Below are 26150 nucleotides of genomic sequence, written 5' to 3' on the forward strand. Positions count from 1 at the left end.
ATTGCGGCGACGCCTTTGCGGGTAAGCATCGGGAAAGAACGAAGGCGAGGTGGCGGCCACCGACGAACGCGCCGACATGACTTATCGCCGACAACCTTATCACAATAAGTATCTTCAGCTATCTGCTCGGGCACGCGTGCGGCGCAGCGCTACTTTTTAAGCCTACTGCACGCTTTTATTAGGCGACAACCTGAACGCGCTGGGCCGCCGATCGCTGCCGCTTCGTTGTGCGCGGCCGTCTTCAAGGCTGAAGTTGAATTAATGGCACAAATGCTCGGGTAGGGTCGAAGAACTTCAACCACGTCGAAGAACTTCAGCCCGACAGCAAACGCTACTAAGCCGTCATAAGGCGCGCACCGCTTTGTAGAAACCATAGAGTTTCTTACAATAATACCTAGAGGGGAATCTGGCGCTAGTGTCTACGCGGGCTCCTTGAGACGCGCTTCAACCACCATGGGAATGATGGGAAGTACAGGCTTCGGATTTGCTTCGGATGGATTAGGTTCTTGAGATTCGCAACGCTTGTTTGCCGAGTGTAAAACAAATTGACATGAAGTTAATTCCAATTAAAACTTGCTTCGTTCTTTTCTATGTAAAACTTATTGCAAAAAGTTTGCGTGACCGTGAGATGGAACTGAAACCTGAACAAATTCAACCACCAGGGTATGCATTAATCTGCAACTGTGTTCCAGATCTGGCATCACCAAATAACGAATTATTTTTGTACAACACTTGAAAGCAAACGCGCTTGTTTTTCCCTCGAAAGCACGCATTATCTATTTATGGAAATAACAGTACTGTATTGAGTGAGAAACACTTAACGTATTGTCTGCTGCGATGCCAGGTGCGTCTGTTCAAATGGTCTGCCTCCAACGCATCTGTCGTTTTGTTGTGAAGTCGAGTCAAAGGAGCGCGACGGTGCGTCTACTTAGCTTCGCCGTCGTTTTGCAGCTGATTTGAACGAGTTTTGGTAAGACGCGCTTATCAAACAAACGTGAACTCGATGCAGTTTGCTGCACTGACATGGGACGCTACATCTGTGCGCAGCGGTGAGTGCACGACGCTTTGCTAAAACTGTCAAATACAACCTGTAAAGCTGCAGCGTCGCAGCAAACCAAGAGATCTAGCGGTCTTCAGCCTCTTTTAACAACAAAGGCGCTGCTTGAATGCTTTGAAACGCACCCCACTACCCACGCCTCGCGAAGAACGAAACTGAAACTGTAGAAAAAGATCCGTAGAAAGTTCGCTAGCTAACGCTATCCAATCCGAAGCCTGTACTTCCCATCATTCCCATGGTGGTTGAACGATCGCAGCGCCAGTTTCCTCTCTAGGGTATTGTATGAAACTCTATGGTAGAAACGAAAGCAGATCGCTGTTGCGTAGTTAGCGTTGCGGGTCGCGGGCGCCGAGAAACCTCGCTGCATTGACGCTATCACACTAAACGCACGTGTACGATACTGCAAGCGTAGCGCGGTTGTAACCATACTGCAAGCTTTTATTAGGCGACCACACAACGCGCCTCCGTCCACTGCCAGGACCGCTAGAGAATCGCGGAGTGCGCATCGCTTGCATGAAGCTCGTCATCGCTGCATTAACCGAACAAGCTACTCGCCGCATCTGTGCACGATCTGGAGCGAAGTGGGTACGAACGACATTCCCACGATAAATGCGCGCGTGCGGCACAGCAAGCGGCCCGGTAGTGACAGCGTGAGCCGAGTAGGCGACGCGCTGCACACAACTAGCCGGGAGACGATCGGCTCCCGGCTCCACGCGGCCGTACCGCGTTTCACTGGAACTGTCAGTTTTCGTTTAGTGGCAGATCGCGGTTAGACGCACACACATATACCGCGGAAATCACACTGTCCCTTCTGTCGCTATGTCGGTCACTGCGTTGACCACGTATCAGGGACCCTGCAATAGTTTCGAAATGCTCTTCGGCGTCGCCACTACGCGTTATCGGGCGGTCGTGCGAGTGTGCCAGGAAAGAAAAGGCTTTGCGGTGGGTACTTTAGGCAATATTTGCTGTGGCACTCTATTTATTTGGGCGATGGCGTACGCTAGGAGATGCAAATTTGTACTTGGTGTTTAATGCGCACTACCGTTTAGTGCGTAGTTATGCCGCGTTCCCAGCAGGTACGTATTAACGAGGTTTCACTGTAGGAAGGGGCTCGACGTCGCCGCACGGGGGAGGTAGAAGCAGAAACTGCAGTGGAGAGGAGGATAGTTGCCTGATACGCTGGATAGGGAAGTTGTGCAATTCAGCTTTTCTACTGGAGCTAAAAACCTGTCTCCTGTCACAGCCGCAGGCATATTTATGTAGTTTGGTCTAGGCACACAAGGTCACGATTAACTTATTATTGCGCTTGTGTCACACCGGGCACTTTTGATAGAGAACAGTGTGCCAATCTCTATCGATTCCGATCGGCGCGCCGATCGGAATCGATCGTGATATGAAGTGTTCAGTGTGACTGAGAAAATACAAAACGTATTCATTATGTGATGACGTCAGGTGAGGCTGAGTCACCCGAACTACTTTCACTATGGTTTACTCATGAGCACGGTATTCATGTATTAAGCTTTCAAGTTAACCTGCCTACATCTACAGTCCACGCTCCAACCGAAAGATAAATTAGCTAGAGTGAAACGATGTCCATTGGCAGCAACACGACAGTCGATGAGTCATTTGCTCGCACCGATGCGAACCCACTCTCAAGCGTCGCTCTCATAAAAATCATATGCAACGGCGTCACTGCCATATATTGGCCACAAAACGTATGCACCGCGACGCACACTGTGTGGCGATTCATGCTGAGCATGGCTGCTTTGGTGTCCGAGTGTTACTTCGAACAGTACACATCACTGATGAGGCTCCAACTAGAAGAAACACCTTTACGATGGATTTTTGGTGTTAGCCAGCTTCCACTTTTTGCTATCCACTTCAGGCGTTAGTGCAGCTATTTGTAATGGGAGGCAGACGTCAGCGTCTGATGTGTTCCTTGTAATTGGGGATTTTCGACTAACGTCTGAGCATTGTCTGAGTATGCATTGAACTTTACTTGCCTTTGATGAAGTGGGCAGAACAAATCTACACGCTCTTTGTGGGAATTCAGTTTTTGTCACCTGATCGCTGCAATCTATGCGCTCTTTCTGCCTTCATCTGTCGGGAAACAGAACGTTTTGACTTGCGATAGCAAATTAGTATCGGATCGCAGGCTGCATCCTGGCACTACACATCAGTGCCCGAGTTGCGAGCGCTTCATCAGAACAATTTTATCCACAGAAAACATCGAAACACAAGCAGCCACGGCCTGCAAAGCAGGCTAAAACCACGCTAAAACAAGGTAAACCGGAAGTTTTCTAGGGAGCGTTTCTGGTGAACGCACAATGTTGCCAGAGAACGGTAAGCGCTGGCGAAACCGTCTATATGCGTGAGGAAGTGCAAACACCGACAGGAAACTTGAAGAAGCCGTCTCGGCAACATGTGCTCAATTTTGTTGCCGAGGCGTGGGCTGCTGTACCTGAGGAGACAGTGACACGGTCCTTCAATGGATGAGGAATTAGTAACGCGCTCGATGGCTCGAAGGACGGCGACCTGTACAGCGGACAGGCCGATGTTGGAGCTGTGGTGCCAGATTAAAAGATAAAAGATTAAAAGCTAGAACAAATCCTGGTCCTAAATAAAGTTCACTGTAATAAAATTTTAATCCATGCGCACTGCGTTTCTTTTTCTGGCGCAAAAATTTTGCCGCCATCTTGAATTTTGGTGCCGTTCCGAGATAGCGCCCCCCCCCCCCCACTTTGCCGGCAATTTCGACTTCTTTGGGGGGAATGCACTTGCTCGGAATTTTACGGCATGCAGCTCACGATGCTAAAATCAGCCAATGGCCATGGACTTTGGGTTTGTGGCACAGTCCCTTGGGTATACGGCATAATTTGTCGAGAGAGAAGGGCGTGATTTCTAGCTGACCTTGAAATTGTAAATTCCAGGCCGCAAGCTGCACTATAATGTTTAGCTCCCATGTTCTCAGGAGCCCCGACTACGATCGGCAGCATTTTCTGACCATGCTGAAAAGGTGTTGCAGGGCCCCTTTAAAGATGAAAATAAAAAATAAAAATAATGAACCTAGTTATTAAGATTTAAGTGCAATGTTCCTACTATTAGTGTCCCTGGAGCAAGCTGGAGGTTAGGTTTGAAATAGAAATGAGGAAAGGCTTGCTGAACAGCGCGAAATATCCTAGCCCATTTGAGTAGTGGGTGCTACATAAGTATTCCTTTTCACCCTTAAAGCCAAGGCCAGACACTTCCAATGCTACAAGCCTGCTCAATTACGACGGTTATTGTGTGTGTGGGCAAGCGATATCAAGACTTTTTGCCATGCTCAGCTTCGGCAGCATAGTCAGGTGTAAGTGCATGAAAAATGGTCAAACTGGATCCTGAAGATCAGATCACGTTCACTGACGCAGCTGAGATCATAGATGCAGCAATGACTCATTCCAATGAGACCTTCGGAAGAGGAGATGCCGACAACGTAGAAACAGTCGTAGAAACAGGAGACCCTGCAGCTGCTTCACAACCGCATTGAATAGAGCAGCGGTGCTACAGACTTGCACAAAGCTTGAATAATGTGAGTGTCACACATAGTACTTTCAATCACGATCAAGGTAAATCTTGATCGAAAGTGCACCATATGACGTTGGTATAAGCTGTAAGTGATGCTGTTTGGAGCCAGCAGCAACTTGCAGCACATTAAACTGACCATTTTATTGGTGGAACAATGGTACACGGATGGCCATCACTAAAGTATAAGTGTGTGCGCATTCTTTTCTTTACTTATGCGGTGTTGTGAACAGCTGGATTATCGGAACATTTAAGGCACACACACCTTTACCGAATTATCGCTTATATCAAAGCTTTTTTCCGTACCGCTCACTTTGTTATAACAAAGGTTTACTGTAGGTCAATTAACATGTTCAAATAGATACCTGCATTTTAATTAATTACAATAATTCTTGAAATGATGCATTATGTAACAAATTGCCAGCACTGGTGATGACACTTGGAATTACAAGTACAGCCGCTGGCCGTTTTCGGGACCTGGCCAGGACCAAAAAATATTCTTAAAATCGAACAGTCCAAGTTGTTAAACCAAGAAAATAAAACTTATTTGGCTTACAGAGGCTTAAAATAATTACTAACAATGCTCTGCCTCATGGTACACTCGGAGGAGAGCAGATGTGCTCGCATTTAGGTTACAGTGGTGTTGTCTCCATATACATTCGACAAACGTGTCACCACATTGGCAATCTCTGCTGCTTGACAGTTATGGGCAGCACAGGAGGTGGTGCCATGGCACCACGCACACAAAATTCGAAAGCCACACACACACACATGCATACATCACCGTTGATCGGTTTATGGGTTTAACGTCCAAAAGCGACTCGGCCAATGAGTGGTGCTGTAGTGAAGGGCTCCTCATAACGTGCACTGAAATCGCACAGAGGACTGTCCTCTAGCATTTCACCTCCATCAAAATGTGACCACCGTGGCTAGGATTGAACCCAGATCTTTTGGGTCAGCAACTAGGCACCGTAACCACTGGGCTAACGCGGCAGCCTAAGATGCACAACATCTCGTATACACACTCGGCATATCACTGCATGGAAAATGGTGTTCAGAAAACAAAACAAAACAAAAACTACTCGTCATGCTACCTGCACTAAGCTATGATAACGATAAGGCTTCCTTAGACAGTTTTCTCATCCAAGGAAGAGCAGGCTTGGCCTCAAACTAGAGGATAGTCTTTTACAGCGGAGCTGATATAGCAGAGCTTGATTTGTCTTGTCTGCGTTTGCAGCAGAGTGAAGCGCATTTGTGCCACAGAAATTAGGCAAGCCCCACTACTCACCTCTGGTCCACTAAAAATGAAGCCGTCTAACTAGCCTAGCAGTTATGTGCCACGCAGCTCCGAGCATCCCATAGCCATGCACAGTTTGTTATAGCAAGTGGGGTGGGAAAGGGTAGTGGGGGTGAGGAGTGGTGGAGAGGGTTAAGCATGGGGTAGCCAGAGAGGGTAAAGCATAGCATAGCCATGTATACCGTAAAGCAAATGCCACCACCTGAGCAAGCACCCCCTCCCTCCTCCCGCTTCGCATCTCGGTCATGCATCGCGCCAATGTGCCTGCATTAATCCCCTCCAGTCCTGCTTAGAGGCCCGATCTCAAAGCGCCTGCACCTGAAATTTGTCATCAAAATTTTATCCTTTTTTTCCCACAATGATTGCACCCTAAATTGACACCCATCATTTTCATGGTCTCGCGAGCAAAAGCCTGGCCTTCAAGATCTGTATTCCAAGATGGTGCCTAAAGTAAAAGTAAGGCCTCAGAGATCTGTGTTTGTTGCTTAGAGCTGTTGTGTTGGGTCATCATCGGAGATGCTTCCATGCCATGCTTCCCATGGTCCGATTGTGTTGCGATTGCACTTGTTGTATTTGCAAGCTGTTATAATGCACCATGCCACAAACGAGAGCGGGAACACTTCTGAGGAAGTCACATGCACTCCATCTTTTCTGGCATGAAAATTTTGCCGACGCCATCTTGAATTTTGGTGCCATTTCGGGAAGGCGCCCACCTCCCCACTTTGCCAGTAATTTCGACTTGCTGAAGGGGGGCACTTGCTCGGGATAGTATAGTATAGCAAGGAGTGGGGAAAGGAAGTGAAGGCGAGGGGAAGGGACGTTATCACATAGGTACTTTAGCGAAGGCAAGTGGAAAGTTGGAGACATGCAGATGGTCAAGCAGAGAGGAGGAGCACTGGCGTAGGTGGTCAGGCAGAGTTGGGAGAAGGCAATGTGCAGCCATGCTGAGCACAGGTGGTGCGATGCTAGTGATAACGTCCTAGCTTTGCATTACTTTGCACTCCATCGCTGAGGCTTCCCCTCAGCTCGGCTGTCCCTTGGTGCTTACAACGTTGAAAGTTAGTTAAAGCCACACAAAATTTTTCAACAGAATGCGCCTCCCAATCTTGGAAGCTACATAACTGGCCACAAGAAGCCAAGCCAGTCGAAAATCCAACATGGTGGCTTTTCAAATCGAGCGGCGTGGCTCGGAATGACAAATTTAGTCTGAAAAATCAAACTTTAGGGCGCAAATTCCTCCAAAAATTGGTCACAAGAATGCATTCGTTCTATGGGAACCATAACGATGCACTTACGAAACCAAGAATATTCATCAAGTCAATTCAATCAATTTTTCTCAGTGAGATTTCTGAAGGAGTGCGAAAAATTCATTGGCGACTGTACAACATTGAGCTGAAATAATGAAGTAGGATGAGGCGAAGCCAAAAAAAGCATGCAAAAGCAAAGCAAAAATCGATCTTGGAGATAGTGTTATTTGAACCAGACTGCCATGAAATCGCGCCCCATTGAATTTGTACCTGAAGGTCAGAATATCAATGCAGCTTTCTTTGTGAAGGCCCTCAAGCAGCATCTAAACCATTACATGCTTCACGTCAGTCAAATATGTCGAGAAAGAGGCACTGGATTATGCCGCACAGTATTGCTCCTGCACGCTCTGGAGCTTTTTACACACCTGTATTTTTTTTTTCGTTCCTGAAATTCAAACTGGAAGAGGAACTTCGGGGATGTGACCACCACTGAAAAGGCAACAATGTAGCAGCTGATGCATTTAACAGAAGAGGGCTTCCAAGAGTGGCAACAGCTATGGAAAAGGAAGTGGAAACTCTATTGCATACCAGTGGAAGAGGTTTGAGCGTGACCACAATGATGCATCTGTGAAATAAGACTGAAATTAAAAATAAGACATACAGCCCAGACTTCCGTGGCATGGAGGACATTGTAAGTAATATGTATGCCTTCGAACATGCACAGAGCACCATCAATCCAGGCCCCGTGTAATGATGAAAAGCATTAATTGAAAAGCTGCTTTCAAAGTCACAACTGTTTTAGTAATAGGAGTTTCTCTGTGTACCTGTTAATGTGCGAAGCAATGAAATTCAGTTGGCCTTATGCACTCACTCGGTGGCGGCGTCTTACGGTTGTCCCCATCGTTATCAGCGGCGAGACGTGCCCAGCGCGACCGACTGGTGTTCAGCTCCTGTTCTAGGTTCCACAGCTCATGCTGAACAACACGCTTCAGCAGCGGGGCCACACGCGTTCGAGATGGTGTCAACATAGCAGCACGGTGTGCGGCGTTGCCCAGGGCCCAGCGAATGCCTTCAGCACTTCCAGCTGAGGAAGACAAAAGCAACGCTGCCAAGTTTACCGCTAGGTGCATTGATGGGTATGCTAAAAAGAAAAGCACCTCACGCAGCTTGATAGATTACACTTCCCAAAAAGCCAACAAGTAGCCTTTAGAAAGATTAATAATAATAATAATATCTGGGGTTTGACATCCCAAAACCACAATATGATGAGCGACGCCATAATAATAATAATATCTGGGGTTTAACGTCCCAAAATCACGCTATGATTATGAGAGATGCCGTAGTGGAGGGCTCTGGAAATTTCGACCACCTGGAGTTCTTTAACGTGAACCTAAATCTAAGTACACGGGCCTCAAACATATTCACCTCCATCGAAAATGCAGCCGCCCGCGGCCGGGAGCCTTTACAAAGATTACACATTGGCATGGTGCAAAATGAAGAGACAAAAAAAAAAAAAATTCGCAGGGTCCCATATGCATTCGCCCAAGATGACTCAAAGGCGAAAGCCATCCTGTGTGGCTATTTTACTCGCCACTTCATATCACGCAAACACCATTTGTTTACTTTTTGTCACACAAATGCCGCAAGACGAAGCAACAGCACAGCTCGTGCAGTCATGTGGCATTTGTGATATTTTATTCTTTTTACTTGTGTGAACACCAGAAAGACGCAGTGGACAACCAGCTTGCACACTCACGTGATATTTTCCATACCTCACAATGCAACCTTCAAACAAGACGCATTATTTCGCCTGAAAAATGTCAAGAGCAACTGGGAAGACTAGTACATCATCCTTTAGAGGATATTCTCTTTGAATGTTGTCCTTGTATTTTGAAAATTTATAATTTTGCATTTGCCTTTAGCATCCCTTTGATTTATCTCTACAGAAGCACTGCTGGCATCGCAAAGGCAGGAGAGTTGCTAACAGAGGTAATGCATTGAAAAAAAGTTACCACAGAGACATCAAACAAATGTGCATCACCTCCTGTAATGACGCCCAGACCTCACAGCAGCAGCTTACATTGGTTCCAATCGAACCAGGCCTTAAATCTGCAACTAGGCCCCAAAGCAGGCTACAGCATAATGTGCCACCACAGCTGGAATCAAGCTCTCGACCATGTGCTTGGTGACAGCATTGCGGGACAAAAGTGCTGGAACTTTGCATCCAGCAACAGAACCATGACAGAACCTAGCAAGCATGGAGACAGTTTTAAAGGGCCAGTAAACAGGCTCAGACTTTTTTTTACACCCCCCAAACAAGCTCGCGAATTTGTACAGTAGACCATGGCGATCACATTTTCCGAATATTACAGCACTGAGTGCCGCGCAGACCCTCTGTTTTGAAAAACAATTTCCGCGCCTCTTTCCTTCGGACTTGTTTGGGGCAGCGCTAAAGAACACACGGACAAAGACACATAGTAGCGCCCGTGGCGTCTACTATGTGTCTTTGTCCGTGTGTTCTTTAGCGCTGCCCCAAACAAGTCCGACGATGAACCAGCTCGCCCAGACCAAAGTTTTGCTAGAACATATCTCTTTCCTTCGCCTGAACAATCCCCTTCGTACGCGTAGTGACGCAAACTTGCCCATGGGCAACTTGACATACCACTAAGCTCGTCGATTGGTCTAAACAAGGTCTCAACAAACAGGTCAAGTTAACGTCAGTTCCTGTTCCCACCCACCGCTACAAAACTGCACCTTGTTTCTTGGCCCTGCGGTGATGCAGTTTCGGCCACTCAGTTATCGTGCATATATTCCTCGCACTGCATGGCACCTGCACGCACTTCGCCTTCGACATGAGCAACACGTGGAGGAAGCGTTGTCGGCTGCAAATCGAGCAGAGAGAGGGGGGAATCTCCGGTAGCTCGGACGGGTCGCGCTTGCTTTGTTTTCCCATTGCACACACGGCAAGCGGGGTTCTCCACGTTTTTCTCTCGTGCCCCTTCGTCGTCTTGGAAAGCAAGCACGCGTTCCTGCTGCATTGTGAACTGTCACAAAGGTTTAAAAATACCGTAGAGCCGAAAACTGCCCATCAAGTTACGCAGCACGTGCGACAATGTAAACAATAAACAACCAGGAGCCGCAGCAAGCGGAAGTGCATTGCGACTGATCGAGCTCGCCGATGACGTCAAGTGACGTCGTGTCACGTTGTCAAAGTGGGTGGAGTCATGACGACGGGCTATGCCTTCCCCTCCCTGTGGCGGAGAAGGGTGGCGAGGCCATGCAAAAATTTGAAACCAGCTGAAACAGATGTTCTAACGCCTGTAACTTCCTTATTATAACACATACTCGCAAAATTCTTGCGGCAACATGTTCACATAGCAAAAGTACGCATATTTCTCTTCATTACAATTTTTGGACCTCAAGGTTGTTTACTGTAACAGATCCCACGCCTTGTGGGAGTCAGTTTCATGCAAAGCAGTCAGCCAGTAAGTTAACTGTGTCGGCATGCCGACAACACTGGCGTTTAAAGGGTAACTAATGGTCTGACGTACCGTCAGTACTCACATTAGAGCTCGTACATCAATATTATCGACACGAATTGCACACTATGGTGCGATTAAGTAACACATGCTGCGTTCCAAGGAAGCCCCTCTTTCTGCGAGATGATTGGGAAGTCTGAAAAAGCACAAAAAATAAACACATGGTGGTGACGTCGCCTTCGAGTTCCCGCACCAATTCGTTGCGACGTTGGATACATTTTGATGATGCCTGTTGGGGCCTATATCAGTAAAATGAATTACATTGTGTTCGAAAGAAGCCACAGAAATTAAATGGCAAGTTTCAAGAACTTTCGATAAGCTGATGGTTCCAAAATACAAAGAAAAAATACTTTGAAATTCATGATGTCACAGTGATTGACAGGTGTTCAACATGGAACACTGACAGACGTTTTCTCTCCAAATAATAAACCTTTGATCATGAAATCAATGGAAATTGAGTTTTTGGAGAATAACTCATCTGTCCAACCTCATTTAGTACGCCTTGAAGGGAGTACGCCTCCAAAGGGAGAAGACGGTTGCAGAACACCCAGCATGTTTCAAGGCAAGCGCCTCGTGCAGTCCCTCGAAAGATCGAAAAGCAAGGCGTGACAACCTCACGTGAGATGGCCAATGGGGGAGGCCAGTCAGTCAGGGAAGATTGTTCCCCATTATTGTTAAAACCATACGAGTTTTATTGTGATACAACCAGCCAAATATGCACGTATGATTGTACTGCCTTAATTGAGAATATACTGTAGTTACACGATTGTAGGTCGACCCATTTTATCTAAATCAAAAATCTGAAGTCGAGAGGGGGGGGGGTGGTCAACTTAGAATCGAAATCAAAACTAGTACCGCCACTGTAGGCACAACAAACGAGAAAATCAGGCACGCTGTGGCAGTGTTGTAATATTATGTTTGCTTTCCGGCTTTACCTATAAGCATATACTAATTATTCGATGAGCTTGTTTTCAAGAAATTTTTTTAACACAAAAGTGTTTTATGCCGGGGTCCACCACGGCTCCACTGACGTATTTACGTCACGGATATGACGTTGTAAAATATAAAGACTAACAGTGGGCAAAGAAAAAAACCAGAAGAAAAAGTTCCGTCACCGGGAATCGAACTTACGACCCCTCGCTCCACAGCACGCAGCGCGAAATGATTCGGCCACGGACGGCACGTTCTTCGCAATGTTTATTTATATAGCTATTTATAGAGCTATTTAGCTCTATAATAGCTATTTATATAGCTATTTATAGAGCTAAATAGCTTTATATAGAGCTATTTATATACACCATTTGCCGGTGGCTGTACTCAGAGATCTGTGTTACAGCGTGTTTTCGTTATCACTAGCGAGATGGCGCGAAGGGCTCAAAGAGTGCGCTTGAAAGGTCGTCGCCGTTGCGACGAGCGCCCGCGTCTACAGGGCGTGGTCGCTTGTGCGTGCGCTTATCTCGTGATTGCGGTGGTTTGTACGTCTCACGTTGAGAGCACGAAGGTCACTTGGCTCACTGCAGCGGCTGCTTTTGCGAAAGGAGCACGGTGCTCACGCAGAAATAAGTTACAAATGTGACAGTTCGCTCTCATCCTGTGTATCTTTGTTCCGTGCATCCTTTCTGCTTGAGCAGCACGTTGCAAGTTTCAAGCTGCTTGCCGTTCTTCACGTGACATTACAATTTGTTGCTGTAGCATTCATTCCTTCGCCTTTGGGGCGAAAGAATGCGCAACAAACGCTCAACTATGTCTGTGAAGACACGTTTCACTTTTATGTTATACCGATTCCTATGACAGAGGGATCAGCCATGTTTTTTTCAATATTTACGAAGGCGTTGTTCACTGTCAGGAGTGCTGCTGCTGATCGGAAGGGCGGCTCTTCCATCAACAATGGACAATTGAAAAAAAAAGTGTTAACGGCTCTTACGGGAGTTGATCGTTAATGGAAAAGTGGCTGTTCCAATCAGCAGCGGCACTCTTGACAACGAACAGTGGCTCAGCAGTGATTTGCTCGGGAAGCACTTCAAGGCCAGCAGGGCCTGGGCATCAAAGGTCGTGAAGAGGGCTGACTTGACGAGTGAGCACATGTAGCGAGTCCATCGACTGTGCAAATAAATTTCTGTTATAAAATGCGCTCGTGCGTTTGCTTATTTATTATTTGTTTATTTATATGTTTATTTATTTATGCGATTTTGGGAACTTGACCTTCGTTAGAGTCTACTTACTATTCGTGTAAGTACAATACATCTTGTGTTTGTCAACTCTTGGCTCTTGACTGTAGACCATAACCGGTGTTCACTGGCACACTACAAGGCCTTACTCTTAAATTGTATGTGCTTTTGTAGTGCGTTTTAAGAAAAAGATTAGTCAGTTCTTGAAATCTGCCCGGCGAATGCATCCCATTCACGGGTTGTGACACATCTTCCTTTGAGCGCATGCGTCTTGGACAGCAACATCTGGCTGTTTTGTTGCGAACGTGTATATATCAGTATTGACAGCTTTCAAGGATGTGGGGCAGCATTTTAGAGCGCAGCTCTAAAATGCTGCCCCACATCCTGCAATGCATTCTCACTGCAATGCATTCTCTCGTTCCTGCGTTGAGCGGTGTCACCGTTGGATGGCATCGGCGGCATAACCGACAGAGCGATCGAGGACGAAAGAGCGAACGCGGAGTCTGTCGATGTCAGCAGCCACTGGCCTCTAACCTCGCTTTCTTCCTCCGTCACGCGCGCTGGCCCCTTGGTCAGAGCTCGTGCTCATGCAGGGCCGGCACATGCACTACGGCTGGCTTCACTTGTCATAACGGGGCTGTCGGCATTTCGCTTGGTTCGCGACGCCTGCATTGCACAGAGTGGTGTGTGTAGCACTCGAGCACTAGCACTTTCTGTGGCAATATGTAACGAATGTTGCATTGCTACAACTGCGGATAGCCAAAACTTCAAACACAGTTGGCGTTGCCCCAACACAAAGCTGCACTCAGAATTCGCATTAAGCAGTATCGTAGTCGGTGAATTTTTTCCCACCCAGTTTCACAACCATGTAAAGCAAAGCTCCCTCAATGTTGATGGCTTTGTAAACAATGCTGTGCCTTTTTTTTTGAAGTGCTGACCAGGCCACCACATAGCTGGAAGTGCACATTGTTGACAAGTACAGTGGTGGACCAGCCAGTTTAGGATTTGGAGCAGGAAGAAAGCTGTTTTGGAGCATATTTGAACCAAAAGGAACTGTGTTTTGGAGAAGGTTTGGAGGAGACCGAACAGAATTTGGGATCACCCGGAGCAGTACAGTAACTTCTTGGTGCATATTCTTATTAGTGAGCAAACACGAAATGCTGCTGCAATGCAAACAAGGTCAACAGTCCAACAGCAGCCATCAACCAGTGTCTTCACACAAAAGAATGCCATACACTGACTTAACCGCAAAATACCAGATGTGTATTGCAGCAAAACATCAATGACATGGCGAGCATAGCACGTACTGGTTCTGCGAGTGACAGGAAGCATCATTCCAAAAAGAAAAATCAACCTAGCCAGAAAACCAGCGAAGTACCTTCTGTTTGTGATTGTTCACGTGCAGAGTACATTCTATCATCGCCCAAGCTTACTACAGTTGGTGCTGCATCATACTCAATAATTATTAGCTATTAGGCATGCAGCAAAATGTGTAGTTTTAAGAGCGGAAAACAAGCATACGCGCTAGCAATGAATGTAGGCCATGTATCGTGACCCCACAGATGCTATTGGAGCGCTTTACTGCAATGCATTCTCTCGAGAGTGTGAAGCGTATTTGAGATAGACCGAGATGGCGATTCTCTCGAGAGTGTGAAGCGTATTTGAGATAGACCGAGATGGCGATTCCATGTTGGCCGCAGAGCAAGGTGTATCCTAACCATAGGAGGAGGGGTCTCTGTTTGTTGCACATAGCTAGTTAATGTTACCATATAGGAATGCCACCGTATGCAAATACGGCGACAGCTCCCTTCCAGAAGTGGGGGTGACCAATCCTACCTCCTCCTCTTCACCACCCCTTGGATCCACCGCTAACAGGAGTTCTCAAATCGGGTTCCGGAAAGTGCATTTTAGGGTTCTGCGAGTGCTGAGGACTATCGTATTTACACAATTGAAGGTCAACACAGTTTATTTAAATTTAAAACCCTAAGTTGGGGGGGGGGGGGTCAACTAACAATCGAAACTCAAACTAGTAGCGCCAGTTACGGTGGGATGAACGAGACATAGGGGACGCTGTGGCATGGTAACAACACTGCATTTGCTTTCCGGCTTTACCTGTAGCAAATAATTATTCTGTGCACTTGTTTTGAAGAAATTTTTCTTTTTCAACATTTATGAAGCCGCTGTTCGCTGTCAGGAGTAACGCTGGTTATTGGAAGAGTGGCTCTTCCTTCAATGATCGACACTCCCACAAGAGCAGTGCGCGCCATTTTTTAGGCGTCTGTTGTTGACGGAAGAGCCGCTATTCCCATTAGCCGTGGCACTCCCAACGACGAACTACAGCTCAGTGATGATTTGCACCTCTCATAGATCTACGGGCACATCATCGTTGGGCAGGCCCGTAACTAGGGGGGGGGTTGAGGGGGTTCTGACCGCCCCCGAAATTTTTTTGATGCTTTAACTTTTCGGGTGATACTAAAATATTTACACGCCTTCACAGCGACCACCAGCTGCCAAAGTTACACTGCAACTTTCCTGGCATTGCTTCCCTCTTCTTCCTTTCTTCAAACCTACCCTTTTACCAGAACACCTCAGCGCTCCCTCCCCCGCACGCGCACCTGCCCTATTTGTACAGCTTTGCACTTCGCCCTTGCGTTCCTTCGAGTCTTTTTTTTTTCGTCTTTCACCCTGTAGCAGCTCCTTTATTGATTCCAGATGCTTTCCTTGTGCATTGCCGCTGGAGAAGTTATCCGTCTGTGCGGACCGCACGTGTCGGCTTTGGGTTCCTACGAAAAGCGCGTCTCCTTCTGTGAAGGTAAACAGTTCGACAGCAACGGCAACACCAACACGACGTGCGAAAATTTGCCAGGGAACGAAACCCCTAAGCGGAAAAACTCAGCGGCGCATTCCGAGGACGCGGGCTGCAGGGTAAACTTTTCTCAAACTGTAGTCCTCGCCACCGAAACGAATCATCGAAGATGACATCTACTGAAAGACTGGCATATCCGAGCAACTTCGAACAACCTTAACCACACGCAAGGAAATCTACCTCTTCTGTACACACAAGGTATATGCGCCTCCCTACAAAGCACACAAAGCGAGGATACAGCCGGCACACAATCCGGCACCAGCGGTCAACTTTCACAGGAGAGAAAAAACGCCGCCAAGCTGGGCTGCGCGCGGGAGTACAGAGGCTGACGTCACAGCCTACAAAGTGCATTTTTGGGGGGTCACGGCTATTTAATTAGCGCAGCCCAGAGAGAATTATGCAGGCGCCCAGGGAGCCGTCTGTGAAAAGGTGACTTTTTCAGAGGAACGGAGCAACACCTCCTTTCTGGACTGTACCACGGGAGTGCAAATGTCTCGGCAGTGCATTCTTGGGGGTTCATGTATATTAAGGGGAGTATGCAGTGCCCATGGAGTCTTCTGTGAAAAGGTCTTTAAGTAGCGTTAATCCAGTTTGCTGCAGCTGGAGTATGCACACCAGCTGTAGCGGCGTTCAGAAAACACATGCGCCACGCGGGAGCCGGGGCGTTCATCACACTTCTACATTCTAGCCACCGTAAAGTGGATAAGAGAGGAAGAAAACATCGCCCGCCGTTCACGCCAGGCAGTCGAAGCAGTCGCAAACGTCTTTTTGGAGCCACTGGCCACTTCTGTGTGCATGCACAGGATTGCGGCAGCAAAATGAAAAGACACTCTGCAAAAACGAAGCAAAGGAGTCTTGCGTCTTACTTCAAGAAAGTTCGAACCGATGAAGCGGACGGAGAAGAACCGCCTCTTCGAAGGATAAAACTTCGCCCTCCTCAGCACTGGTGGAAAGCCAAGCGCGTCCGAACTTCTGTAGCGACTCAGGAGAATGCACCGGTTTATATGAATCACCTGAGAACGAACACAAGCAGGACACCCATGCGCCGCCGGGAAATGATGGTGGCCGCAGTGCAACTCCAAGTGACCTTTGTTCTACAGTCAACGCTGGGCAAAGTGACGCCTTTACCACTGGGCAATGCCCAAGGAAGGTGAGTGGCATGGCACCTACACATTCTGGTTCGCCTCCCCTCACACGTCTCTGATCTCTTCACTGTCTCTGCTTACGTACGGAACGACCTAACCTGCTGCCATTCCCGTCGCCGACTTCGCGCTGGCGACGCTAGAGTGGCAGCTTGTAACACATACATACCATTTTTGTACCGCGGTTACATTGTGTTACTTCATCAGGAGCCGTTGGTCGCGGTGTCCCCGGCTTTGGTGGTGCTATTGTCCAAACTTATTTCTTGCTTTAACCAGAATTTGAGGTTGACATACCAATTTCTTTATTTGCGTACAAATAATTGAAAAGTACCATCGAATTATTACAAGTAAGCGATGTACTTGTTTTATTCACGAAAATAAGCCAGTATAAATCTTAAAAAATGGCAGCCGTTCTACACGCAACCCCCCCCCCCCCCCCCGAAAAAAATTCCTGGGTACGGCCCTGTCGTTGGGGTAGGGCTTCCATCGCTTCGGGCTCTTCTCGCAGCCACCATTGCCACTCCCGTTCCCTTGTATGGCAGCTTCCCACTAGTCGTGCAAAGTCTTTTTATCTTTTTATGTCTTTATTACCATTATTTTTTTTCACTATTTTCTCTCTCTTGGTGGACTAGTGGTGAGTAGTGGGTTTCCTCCTCCTCACCATCACACCCCTCCCCTCATGCTCACTTCCCTTTCCCACCTCCTTGCTACACTATACAAGGCTATGCTATGCTCTGCTAGCGTGCCTGGATAGCCAAGTGGTAGGACGCTCACCTTCGGATTGGAAGTATGCGGGTTCAAATCCCGCCTCGTCAAGAATTTTTTTCGGCAAGAATTTTTCTCTTTGTCTTTCTTTATATCTTTCTTTCCGACTCCGTTTCTCTCTCTTTCTCTCCCTCTCTCTGTACTCGTTCTCAGGATTATTACAGGCCACATCATAGTGGTGAATAATGGGATCTGCCCGAATTCTGTAGTACATACCCATTCATGATGATGATAGTTTCCTGACAGGCTGCACACACAAACTGTGGCCACAAACTGTGGCACACACAAACGGCTTTCTCGGTAAAAAAAGAAAAAACCTGTATCATTATTGCCAGTTCTACGTCAAGAGAGATGGGCTTCCAGACCATAGACAACATGCGAAACTGTCAACAATGGAGGACCCACACACACACGGTGGCATTGATAACTTAGGCCAAATATAATGAGGAAAAGCCCACTGGTGGAAAGTGGGCATCCATGGCAATACGGAAAAGCTGTTAGTATGCTCGGTGTAAGACTTGAGTGGGTGCAGCAACGCAGAGAGTCAGCATTGTAGCAAAATGGTGCAGTTGGACAACCACTGAGTAGGGCAAACTGTTTCACCATTGTGGCCAAAATAGGCTTGGTTAGTTCATGGCCTAGACACTGAGAAACCACTCTTCCGCATCCTTACCTTGTCGAATGCACTTGCGCCCGATGTCTACCATGCAGTTTTCTTGGTTGAAATTCACTGCCAAGCACATGATTGTCGACACTGCCGATAACAATACTCTGTACTAGGCTTGTGCGAATAGTAAATTTTAGGTTTGAAGCGAATTCGAAGTGAATAGTGATTTGGTCGAATAATTTCTAATCGAATTCGAATAGTATATATCGCATATTATAAAGAAAAATGAGCATATTTGTCACGACCCAACTAACCTGCACAATATATATATTTTTTAATTGAAACAAGGCATGTGCAAATGTCATTCTTTTTGGTTCAAAGAGAGTGGAGGCAACTTTGAATAGCAGCAGGATTTCACTTTCAGTAGAATGCAACTGATAACCTGTAAAATATGTTACGTTTTAAAATTCACTACACTTACAGCATATAAGCAGGTATAACAAGCTTTTAAACTCAAAAAATGATGAATCTATGTGAGGGTAATTTGTTCATTTAACCTTGAAGTGGGACTTTGCGGCATTGCAGAATTCTCCTGGATAGGTGTTTTCACAGCATAGCACCCTGCGCTGCAGTGAAACCACCTTTACAGGAGGTTACACGCGGTTTATATATCCCCTTCACGCGCGAATTATGATGCACTGTCTGCAAATGTCTCAAATTCGCACAACGTAATTCTAAGGCACTCAATATTACTTTCCAAGAAAGAAAATAAAGTAATATGCTGTTTGCGAGTTTTGCTAATTAATCTTAATTAGAGGATAATTGAATATTTAATTACTCAGCAGTCAGTCATGTTCCATTTTTATACAAGAATAAGGAAATTGTTGGCTTAAAATGCATGAGCAATTTGTTTTTGGTTGCGTTCATTTCGTGCGGAGAAAAATAATACTTATGACGTTGGTCCTGGAATGCGGCACGTCGAACAACCCGTCTAACATCGTAGTGCCTTCACCAAAGTGATCGGTTATGGTCATACTTAGCACATTGAGGTTAAGTCAAGGCACGTTGACCATGCAGAAGGTTCAATTGATGCTATGCGCAATGTATATTGCCCTTTCTTTCCGGCTAGTCCAAAAAACTGGCAAAAACAAGTTGCGTCCACATATGTGGACGTTGCGCCTGAAGGGGATATTGGCAGATTCGGAGCACTTCCGGTAGCAAGTTTTTCTGCTCCATTCGGAGCGTTCCATTGGCGGATTGAGAGTGCTTCCAGTATGTTTCATTGGCAGATCTGGAGCAGCTCCAACGCCATAATCACTCAACGGAGCAGCTCTCTCTACTCCGCGAAAAGCGGCAGATTCGACCAGAAGTCGCAAGCTCCCCACGCGCGCGCAGAGCGTGGTGTACCGTGTGCACGATGAAATGCGCTGTTCTACCGCGCCCGTTCTCTCTGCTAGCGCCCATGAAGGCGAAAACTGCGCAAACAGCGAGGAATGCTGGGCGCTTACGAAGCAGATGTGTGCTAGCGCCCCCTACTGTTTGCTCTGGTGAGGGCGCTTGTGTTCCATTGGCAGATTTCCATCGGTTGCTCTCCGATGGAGTGGAGTGCTCCGGCGCAGAGTTCGTCGGCCACTCCGAATCCGCCAATGGAATTCACCATATGTCTATTCGTTCATTTCGAATACTTCAAAATTTAGAATAATTTAAATTCCTTTCGAAGCGAATTCGAATACTGTAGTATTCATTCAAATATTCAAACTTCTCGAATATTTGCACAAGCCTACTCTGCAATTTTCTCTCAAGTCGGCCACATTTCAGCACCTTTGTATTCCTTCAAAATAAATACTATATTTTGTTTTAAATCAACATCAGTGTGCTCTCTTTTTACCAGCAACGTCACGCATAGGCGTGCGTATGGGGGGTGGGAACGAAATCATCTAAAGGGACTCTTAACACTTTTCCAGACAGGAGAGGAGGCAATAAATTGGAGAAAAATTCAAACTGGGGTTTATCCCCACTTAAAAAGATTACACGCCATGTTCCCTACGTGCTATCGAAGTTCCTGACCCTGGTGCGGAGGAAGCCCTACACTCTATCACATTACCTGGGGCTGCTCGAAACACCCCCCACACCTGACACACACAGGCACGATACCAACACACGTTGGAGCAGTGGGAGGCGCAACTGTCCAGCTCCGACCTGGCCAATCAGAAAGCGCTGATCGACCAGGTTGAACGGGCGGCCAAGGCCAGTGGGGTCCTCGACTAGGGCTCCCCCTAAAAGAATTTTTTATTGTAAATAAAGTTTATCTCTCTCTCTCTCTCTTTGTTTTACATTTTTTACTTTCGGGTTGCGTAGACTGAAGGCTGAAGAGATTAGTGCAGCAAGAACGGCAGCAATAGGGGCACGCAGTCCCAAGTTATTCAGCCTAGAACACTCAAAATACAATAAAGTGGAGGCTTACCCTCAACTTGATTTTCGCGGGGTCACCTGACCACGTTTCACTCGCCCTGTGATGTTCCCAATGAAATGAACTGAAAGATCCCACATACGGGAAGCTTGCATACAATGTTGCCTGTTCTATCCAACGTAATGACGACGCTGTTGCGATAGTAACAAACTATGTGGTGCAATAAGAGTGAACTGCACGTGCGAAACAAGGCAGATCGCGAACGCCTCTATCCTGATGCCTGACGCGGTCGAATGCCTGATGCGGTCGGCAGCGATGTCGGCGCTTCAAAAATAGTGTTGCAGGGCCCCTTTAAGGAGGGCTGCCTTTACTCAGACAGACCTTTCACATCATTTTTTAATGCACAGGCTTACGGCTATGCATGTTTTTTGACAATAATGGTGACCAAGAACCCCTGATGTTGCATTCAGAGAACTGTTCACTTCGCACCTTTACACCAGAAAGCCGGGACCAATGGCTGACCTTCTTGAGAAGCACGCCAGATTCAGTTTCATTTCTGCATCATTTGCAGAGCTCGTTTTCTGTTGGACTCAACCAATGGGGAGGGGGGGGACACTGCAGTGATGTCAAGCCATCTTCTATTTCGATGGCGAGGTAGAACAAGGAGGAGAGACCATGTGGCCAGGAACGACTTCAACGCTGCCAACAAAGACGAGCACAAGCAGCTCAATCCATTGGCAGGACTCTGAGGAATCGGGGGCCAGCAAGTGATCTGGGAGCTGCACTGTCAGCAGTGGGCACAGCCCACTTATGTTTGGAGGGCTGGAACAATTTATTTTTTTTTAAGGATTTCACATTCCGTTACCTTTCGGCATGGACATTCAGCAGCCAGACCTGATCATTATAACTGATAGTTCAGCAAGAGGGATGTGATGAGTGACGTGCGTGGGGGTTTTAAAGTGTGCGCCATGAGAAAGGAGCAAGAAGAAGGTGAAGAGAAAACTAGCACGAGCCCTGGAAAAATAAAAGAATTTTTCATTCTTCAAAAGTCCTTCGAGAGCAAAGGGAAATGAAATACTCAGGCAGATTTCCACTCATTCTTTGATGAGAATAGATACTGTGACCAAGAAGTGCACCATTTTTCCGCAGTGTGCACTTAAAGTTCAGAAACTGTGAAATTGACGGAAAAGTGTTTTTAGCGGCCAAAATTTCTAGACAATTTTTTTAAGCGAACAAAATCTTTTTTCACAGACTAACTTCAAAATCATTGTTCCGAGTCTAAAATCTGTGCCCAGAGGAAACTTAATCAAAATTAGGAATGGTGACCAGGACCTCAATAATAATACAGGATAACCTCGTTACAACGTATCCGTTTACAACAGAAGTTCTGATATTACATGCCAATTTGTGGCGTTCTGCCGACCTCCGTATTTCTTCCATTGATTGAGCTTCGTTTACAACGGATTCTGGTACAACGGACATTTGGATATAGGTGACTAAAATGTCAGGCCAGCAAGGTGGTCAGAACTCCTTTAGAGCGGACTTTTCTACCACGGACATACCAAATTCAATAACTTCCGACTTCAAACATCACTTGGCATACTTTCGGGACGGGAACAGCGCGCCGCGGATATTGATGTACCGATTTAAGAACAAAGGCCACCGATCTCCGGTCTGTCAATGATCAGCTATGCCTAGCTGTAGCGACAAAAAATCGGCGCGCAGAGTGCTTGGCATTGCGTTTCGGGACGCTGACGCGCGAAATTGCTAGCCGCTGCCACTGCTTCTCCGAGCTGTCGCTGTGCGGCGAGCTTGGCCAGGGGGTCCACTGCCGATGTGCAAAATGCCCATCCGTGGTTCTGAGGAGCCAGCGGGCGATGCGATTCGTTGCTTGCGACAAAGGACATTGCGGCTTCTTCGCTTTCGCATGTCTGCTAGCGTGATGTTCTTGCCTGCAAAGTTCGGATTTGTCTCGTACATCGGCACCGTGAGCGGAGTTAGGCCTAGCCATGACATCGAGCAGAAAGCTCGGTTGCGATGTGCGTGGCCGCTGTGCCCGATGTTTCAAAGTACGTCATGCTCGATTGAGAGTACAAAGAGTTGTCCCGCGGTGGTCTTCGTCATAAGCTCTGAGGTGCTGATAAGGACTTGTAACAGCGGGTCGAACGAGTCAACGCTGTTACAGTCGCACGTCTGCGATGTTCTACACAAATCTACACACGTCTGCGATGTTCGCGACGAGTGTGGCGCGCTATCGTAATCTGATGATTGAGCTTCCGCTTGCACCTGCCAAACTACAGCGTTCTAAATTATCGACCCGTGAACACAGAACGAGTACGAACGCCTCACTAAGTAGTCAATTTTCGACAGCCACGACCTCGCGACGCACAAGCAGCAGACGACGTTCCCGAAGCGAGCATCACGGCAGAAGCAGCCAATCGAAGGCCTTGAATTGAACTTCAAACATGCATTTTTTTACGCTTGTTACTGAGTGGAGGAGCTAGCTGAAATGGAGAACTTGAACACAGAGAAATGCCCTTTACGACGAGCCCGAAATGGTGGCGCCCGGTTGCGCCGTTGCCAAGCTATAATTTTGAAAAATGCATCTTTTTTTTTTTGTTCTTTCCGCAATTTTCGCCACGCTGGCAGACGCAAAAAAAAAATTTTATAGCACTTCTACATAGTTTTCAGTGAAGATATTTTGGAATCAGATAAAAAATGGGCTACAGAAACTGAAAATGCATTCTTTGACCATGTTTGTGACTGGTGATTCCCTCCGGTTATAGCAGTCCCATTCAGCGTTTACATAAAAGTCTGTTGTAACAGCAGTACTTGGATTTTACATACTCCCTTTACAACAGACCAAAATCTTCTTCACTATGAAGGCCTGTCGTAATAAGGTTATACTGTCAACGTCTGATTTTTCGGACTTCCTAGGGACTACAAAATCGTCTGAAAAATTGGGCAGTCCGAAAAAACGAATTCATGCGCTTTTATTCCGCTCAAGCTGTCAAATCGACACAGCCACATCCGAAATAGCTTTAAGGGGGGACACGGGTCTTTGAGACCAAGAAATCACGAAAAAATCCGTTTTTTGAAAGTGGCATTCTCATAAAATACAAACACTGCCACGTGTTCTGACAAAGTTTCCCCGCATTTTGGATAAATATTTAGGCGCAATACCAGTTTTATGTAACTACTGCGAGCTATACTTTGAGTCAAAGAAGCGCAAAAAAGGTTTTTTGTTAAGCCGCGTTGCCGCTGAACCATGCATGCTGTCGTGGCCATATTGGTAGCATCGGAAAGAACTACTTTTCTTCTTCAAATTCCCGCCACTATTTCATTTGTCCGCCTATTTGCTGGGTAGTAATACCACGTCGAAAAAAAGTCCCAGCGCGCGACTCCATTAGCCCATTCTATGCACGTGACTAAATGGAGCCCTGCGATTGGTGCAGGCGGCTGATGTCTGCTGCAGTGCGCGGACGCGCTCGAGAAGCATAGCGCGATGCCATTTTCGAAAATGCTTGCGTGCAGCTATGTCTGATTATCCAAAGTTCGCCACGCGATATAAGTTTGGCAAGAAAAGAAAGCGAGCGCGTTACAGCTTCGAAAAGCGCCCCGATCCTGCTGAAGAACCAAGCGACGACCACTCGCCGGCAGCCTCAAGCGAAGGCCACGACGGTTCAGAGGTGGACGGCAGCGGGCCTCGCGAGAGCGAGCTAGGCCTAACAACGTCGCCTGCTGATTGTGATCAGCGGAGCACCGTTCGGCACAACACAAGGATGGTTCCACCAGCGGAATTGCTCCAACAGGAGAAACAAGCGAGGGAGAAATTCCAACAACTTGCACGAACATCGGCAACTATGAGGAAATTGGACATGTCTGCGAGGGTCGACGACGGTGCGGACGGGCCGGCAGAGATGGAGTCGCACTTTTTTAATGTCAGTGGAGAAACGCTAAGCGCTATTCTCTCGCGCATGAAGTACACTCTGTGTGGCGGCTCCATGACTTTTGACACAGGGGAGCAAGAATACGGCTTTGCCGTCAAGCTTCTCGTCATTTGTGAGAAGTGCGGCGATGAATTTTCCGAGTGGAGCTCCCCGCACGTGAAAAATGGCAAGACTGCGACTCCCTTCGTTGTGAACCTTCTCGCCGCTCGTGCAATGGTCAGCACTGGGAATCGGCAAACAGCGATGAACGATATTTTCGCTGTAATGAATATATCGCACTGCGGCCTTCATTCCAAAACGTGGCAGAGCTATCTGAAGCAGAAGCTGGTGCCGGCAACCTCGACAGCTGCCCAAAAGCTGATGGGCGAGTGCGCGGTATCAGTGAAGTCATTATACAGTGACCTGAATCTTGCTAATTCTGGCAACATAGTGGTATCCTACGATGGCTCGTGGATGACGCGCGGCCATTCAACCCACATTGGAGTCGGCACCGTTATCGAACTTTTTTCTGGACTTGTACTCGACTATGGGCCTCTTCGATTTTCCACTTCTGGCTACCCGCTGGCTGCCAGAGCCAGCCAGAGCGCGCTCGTTTTTCTCGGGTTGCTCCGACCCCACCCGCGGCGCACTTCCGGTTGGCGTTCGTTTTTCTCGGGTTGGACGGTTCTGGCGACCCGCGGGGAGCCTGAGGGTCGCCAGAAGCTTCCAGGACAATTTAGTCGTGGAAACTCTCTGGAAGGTTTCGGGCTAGCAGACGCCGAAAAGAGACGATACGCGCTCGCCGCCATCTTTGTGAGGACTCGGATTGCAATGCGGGCGCTTGCGGACTACATCTTTGCTTGTCCTTACGCTCGGGCCGCTCGGCGCCGTTCCGCCGTGCGAGATGGCGCGATTACGAGTGGCGGCGAGCATTTGGAGCTAATGTTTATTGCTTTTCTTATGTGTGCCATGAAGTTTCCTTCCGTGAACAACGCGGCGAACTGTCGCGTTCTAACCATTCTAACTGCGTCGTGCACATGTCCCAAAAGTTATGTACACGTTCGTACGAACGCATGGAGACCCCCTTCGAGTTTATTTTTTCGTAGTAGTATTCGATTGTGGGGGTGTCGTGTGTGCTTTATGTGCATTTAGCTGAGATGATTGTGATCGAACTAGCTATTTCGCTCCGTCGTATGTTTGCGTGCGTGAACCCCGTCAGAACTTAACTATTTCAACTAGGTCTTCGATGTTGATAAAATGCACTGATCGAATAAAAGCGATCGCTACATTGTTTTTTGTGTGATCCTCATTGGTCGCGAACGGCGTGCGAGCGTACTTCGATCTACGGTCCAGTATATGATGCGTCGTGTGAAAAAACGAAGATGAATTCAGAAATGTATACATCCTTTTGTTGCTTATTTCATCGTCGGCTTTGTCTTTTTCCACCTCTTAGTAATAATTCCATGCAGTATGTACACGGTTATCACCTATAGTAGCTCAAATAAAAGCTGAACTAGTACATGGGATTTTTGGAGTGCCACTTAGGACTGGAAAAGAGGCTC

The 26150-nt window shown here is 47.2% G+C and overlaps 1 protein-coding gene across 7 annotated transcripts in view; it reads right to left on the reverse strand.

The window, feature by feature from the left end:
• Positions 1–26150, reverse strand: part of LOC119390037 (AN1-type zinc finger protein 4) — a 160680-nt gene that overhangs the window by 15205 nt on the left and 119325 nt on the right. For 6 of the 7 annotated variants that reach the window (XM_049413865.1, XM_049413861.1, XM_037657580.2 and 3 more), the window contains one exon: positions 8034–8246. The exons of the other annotated variant lie outside the window; for it this stretch is intronic. In XM_049413865.1, the coding sequence (XP_049269822.1) occupies positions 8034–8246 (213 nt within the window). The remainder of the gene's footprint in view (positions 1–8033; positions 8247–26150) is intronic. 7 annotated transcript variants of the gene reach the window in all.

Source organism: Rhipicephalus sanguineus, chromosome 1 (genome assembly GCF_013339695.2).
Source record: "Rhipicephalus sanguineus isolate Rsan-2018 chromosome 1, BIME_Rsan_1.4, whole genome shotgun sequence".
NCBI lineage: Eukaryota > Metazoa > Arthropoda > Arachnida > Ixodida > Ixodidae > Rhipicephalus > Rhipicephalus sanguineus.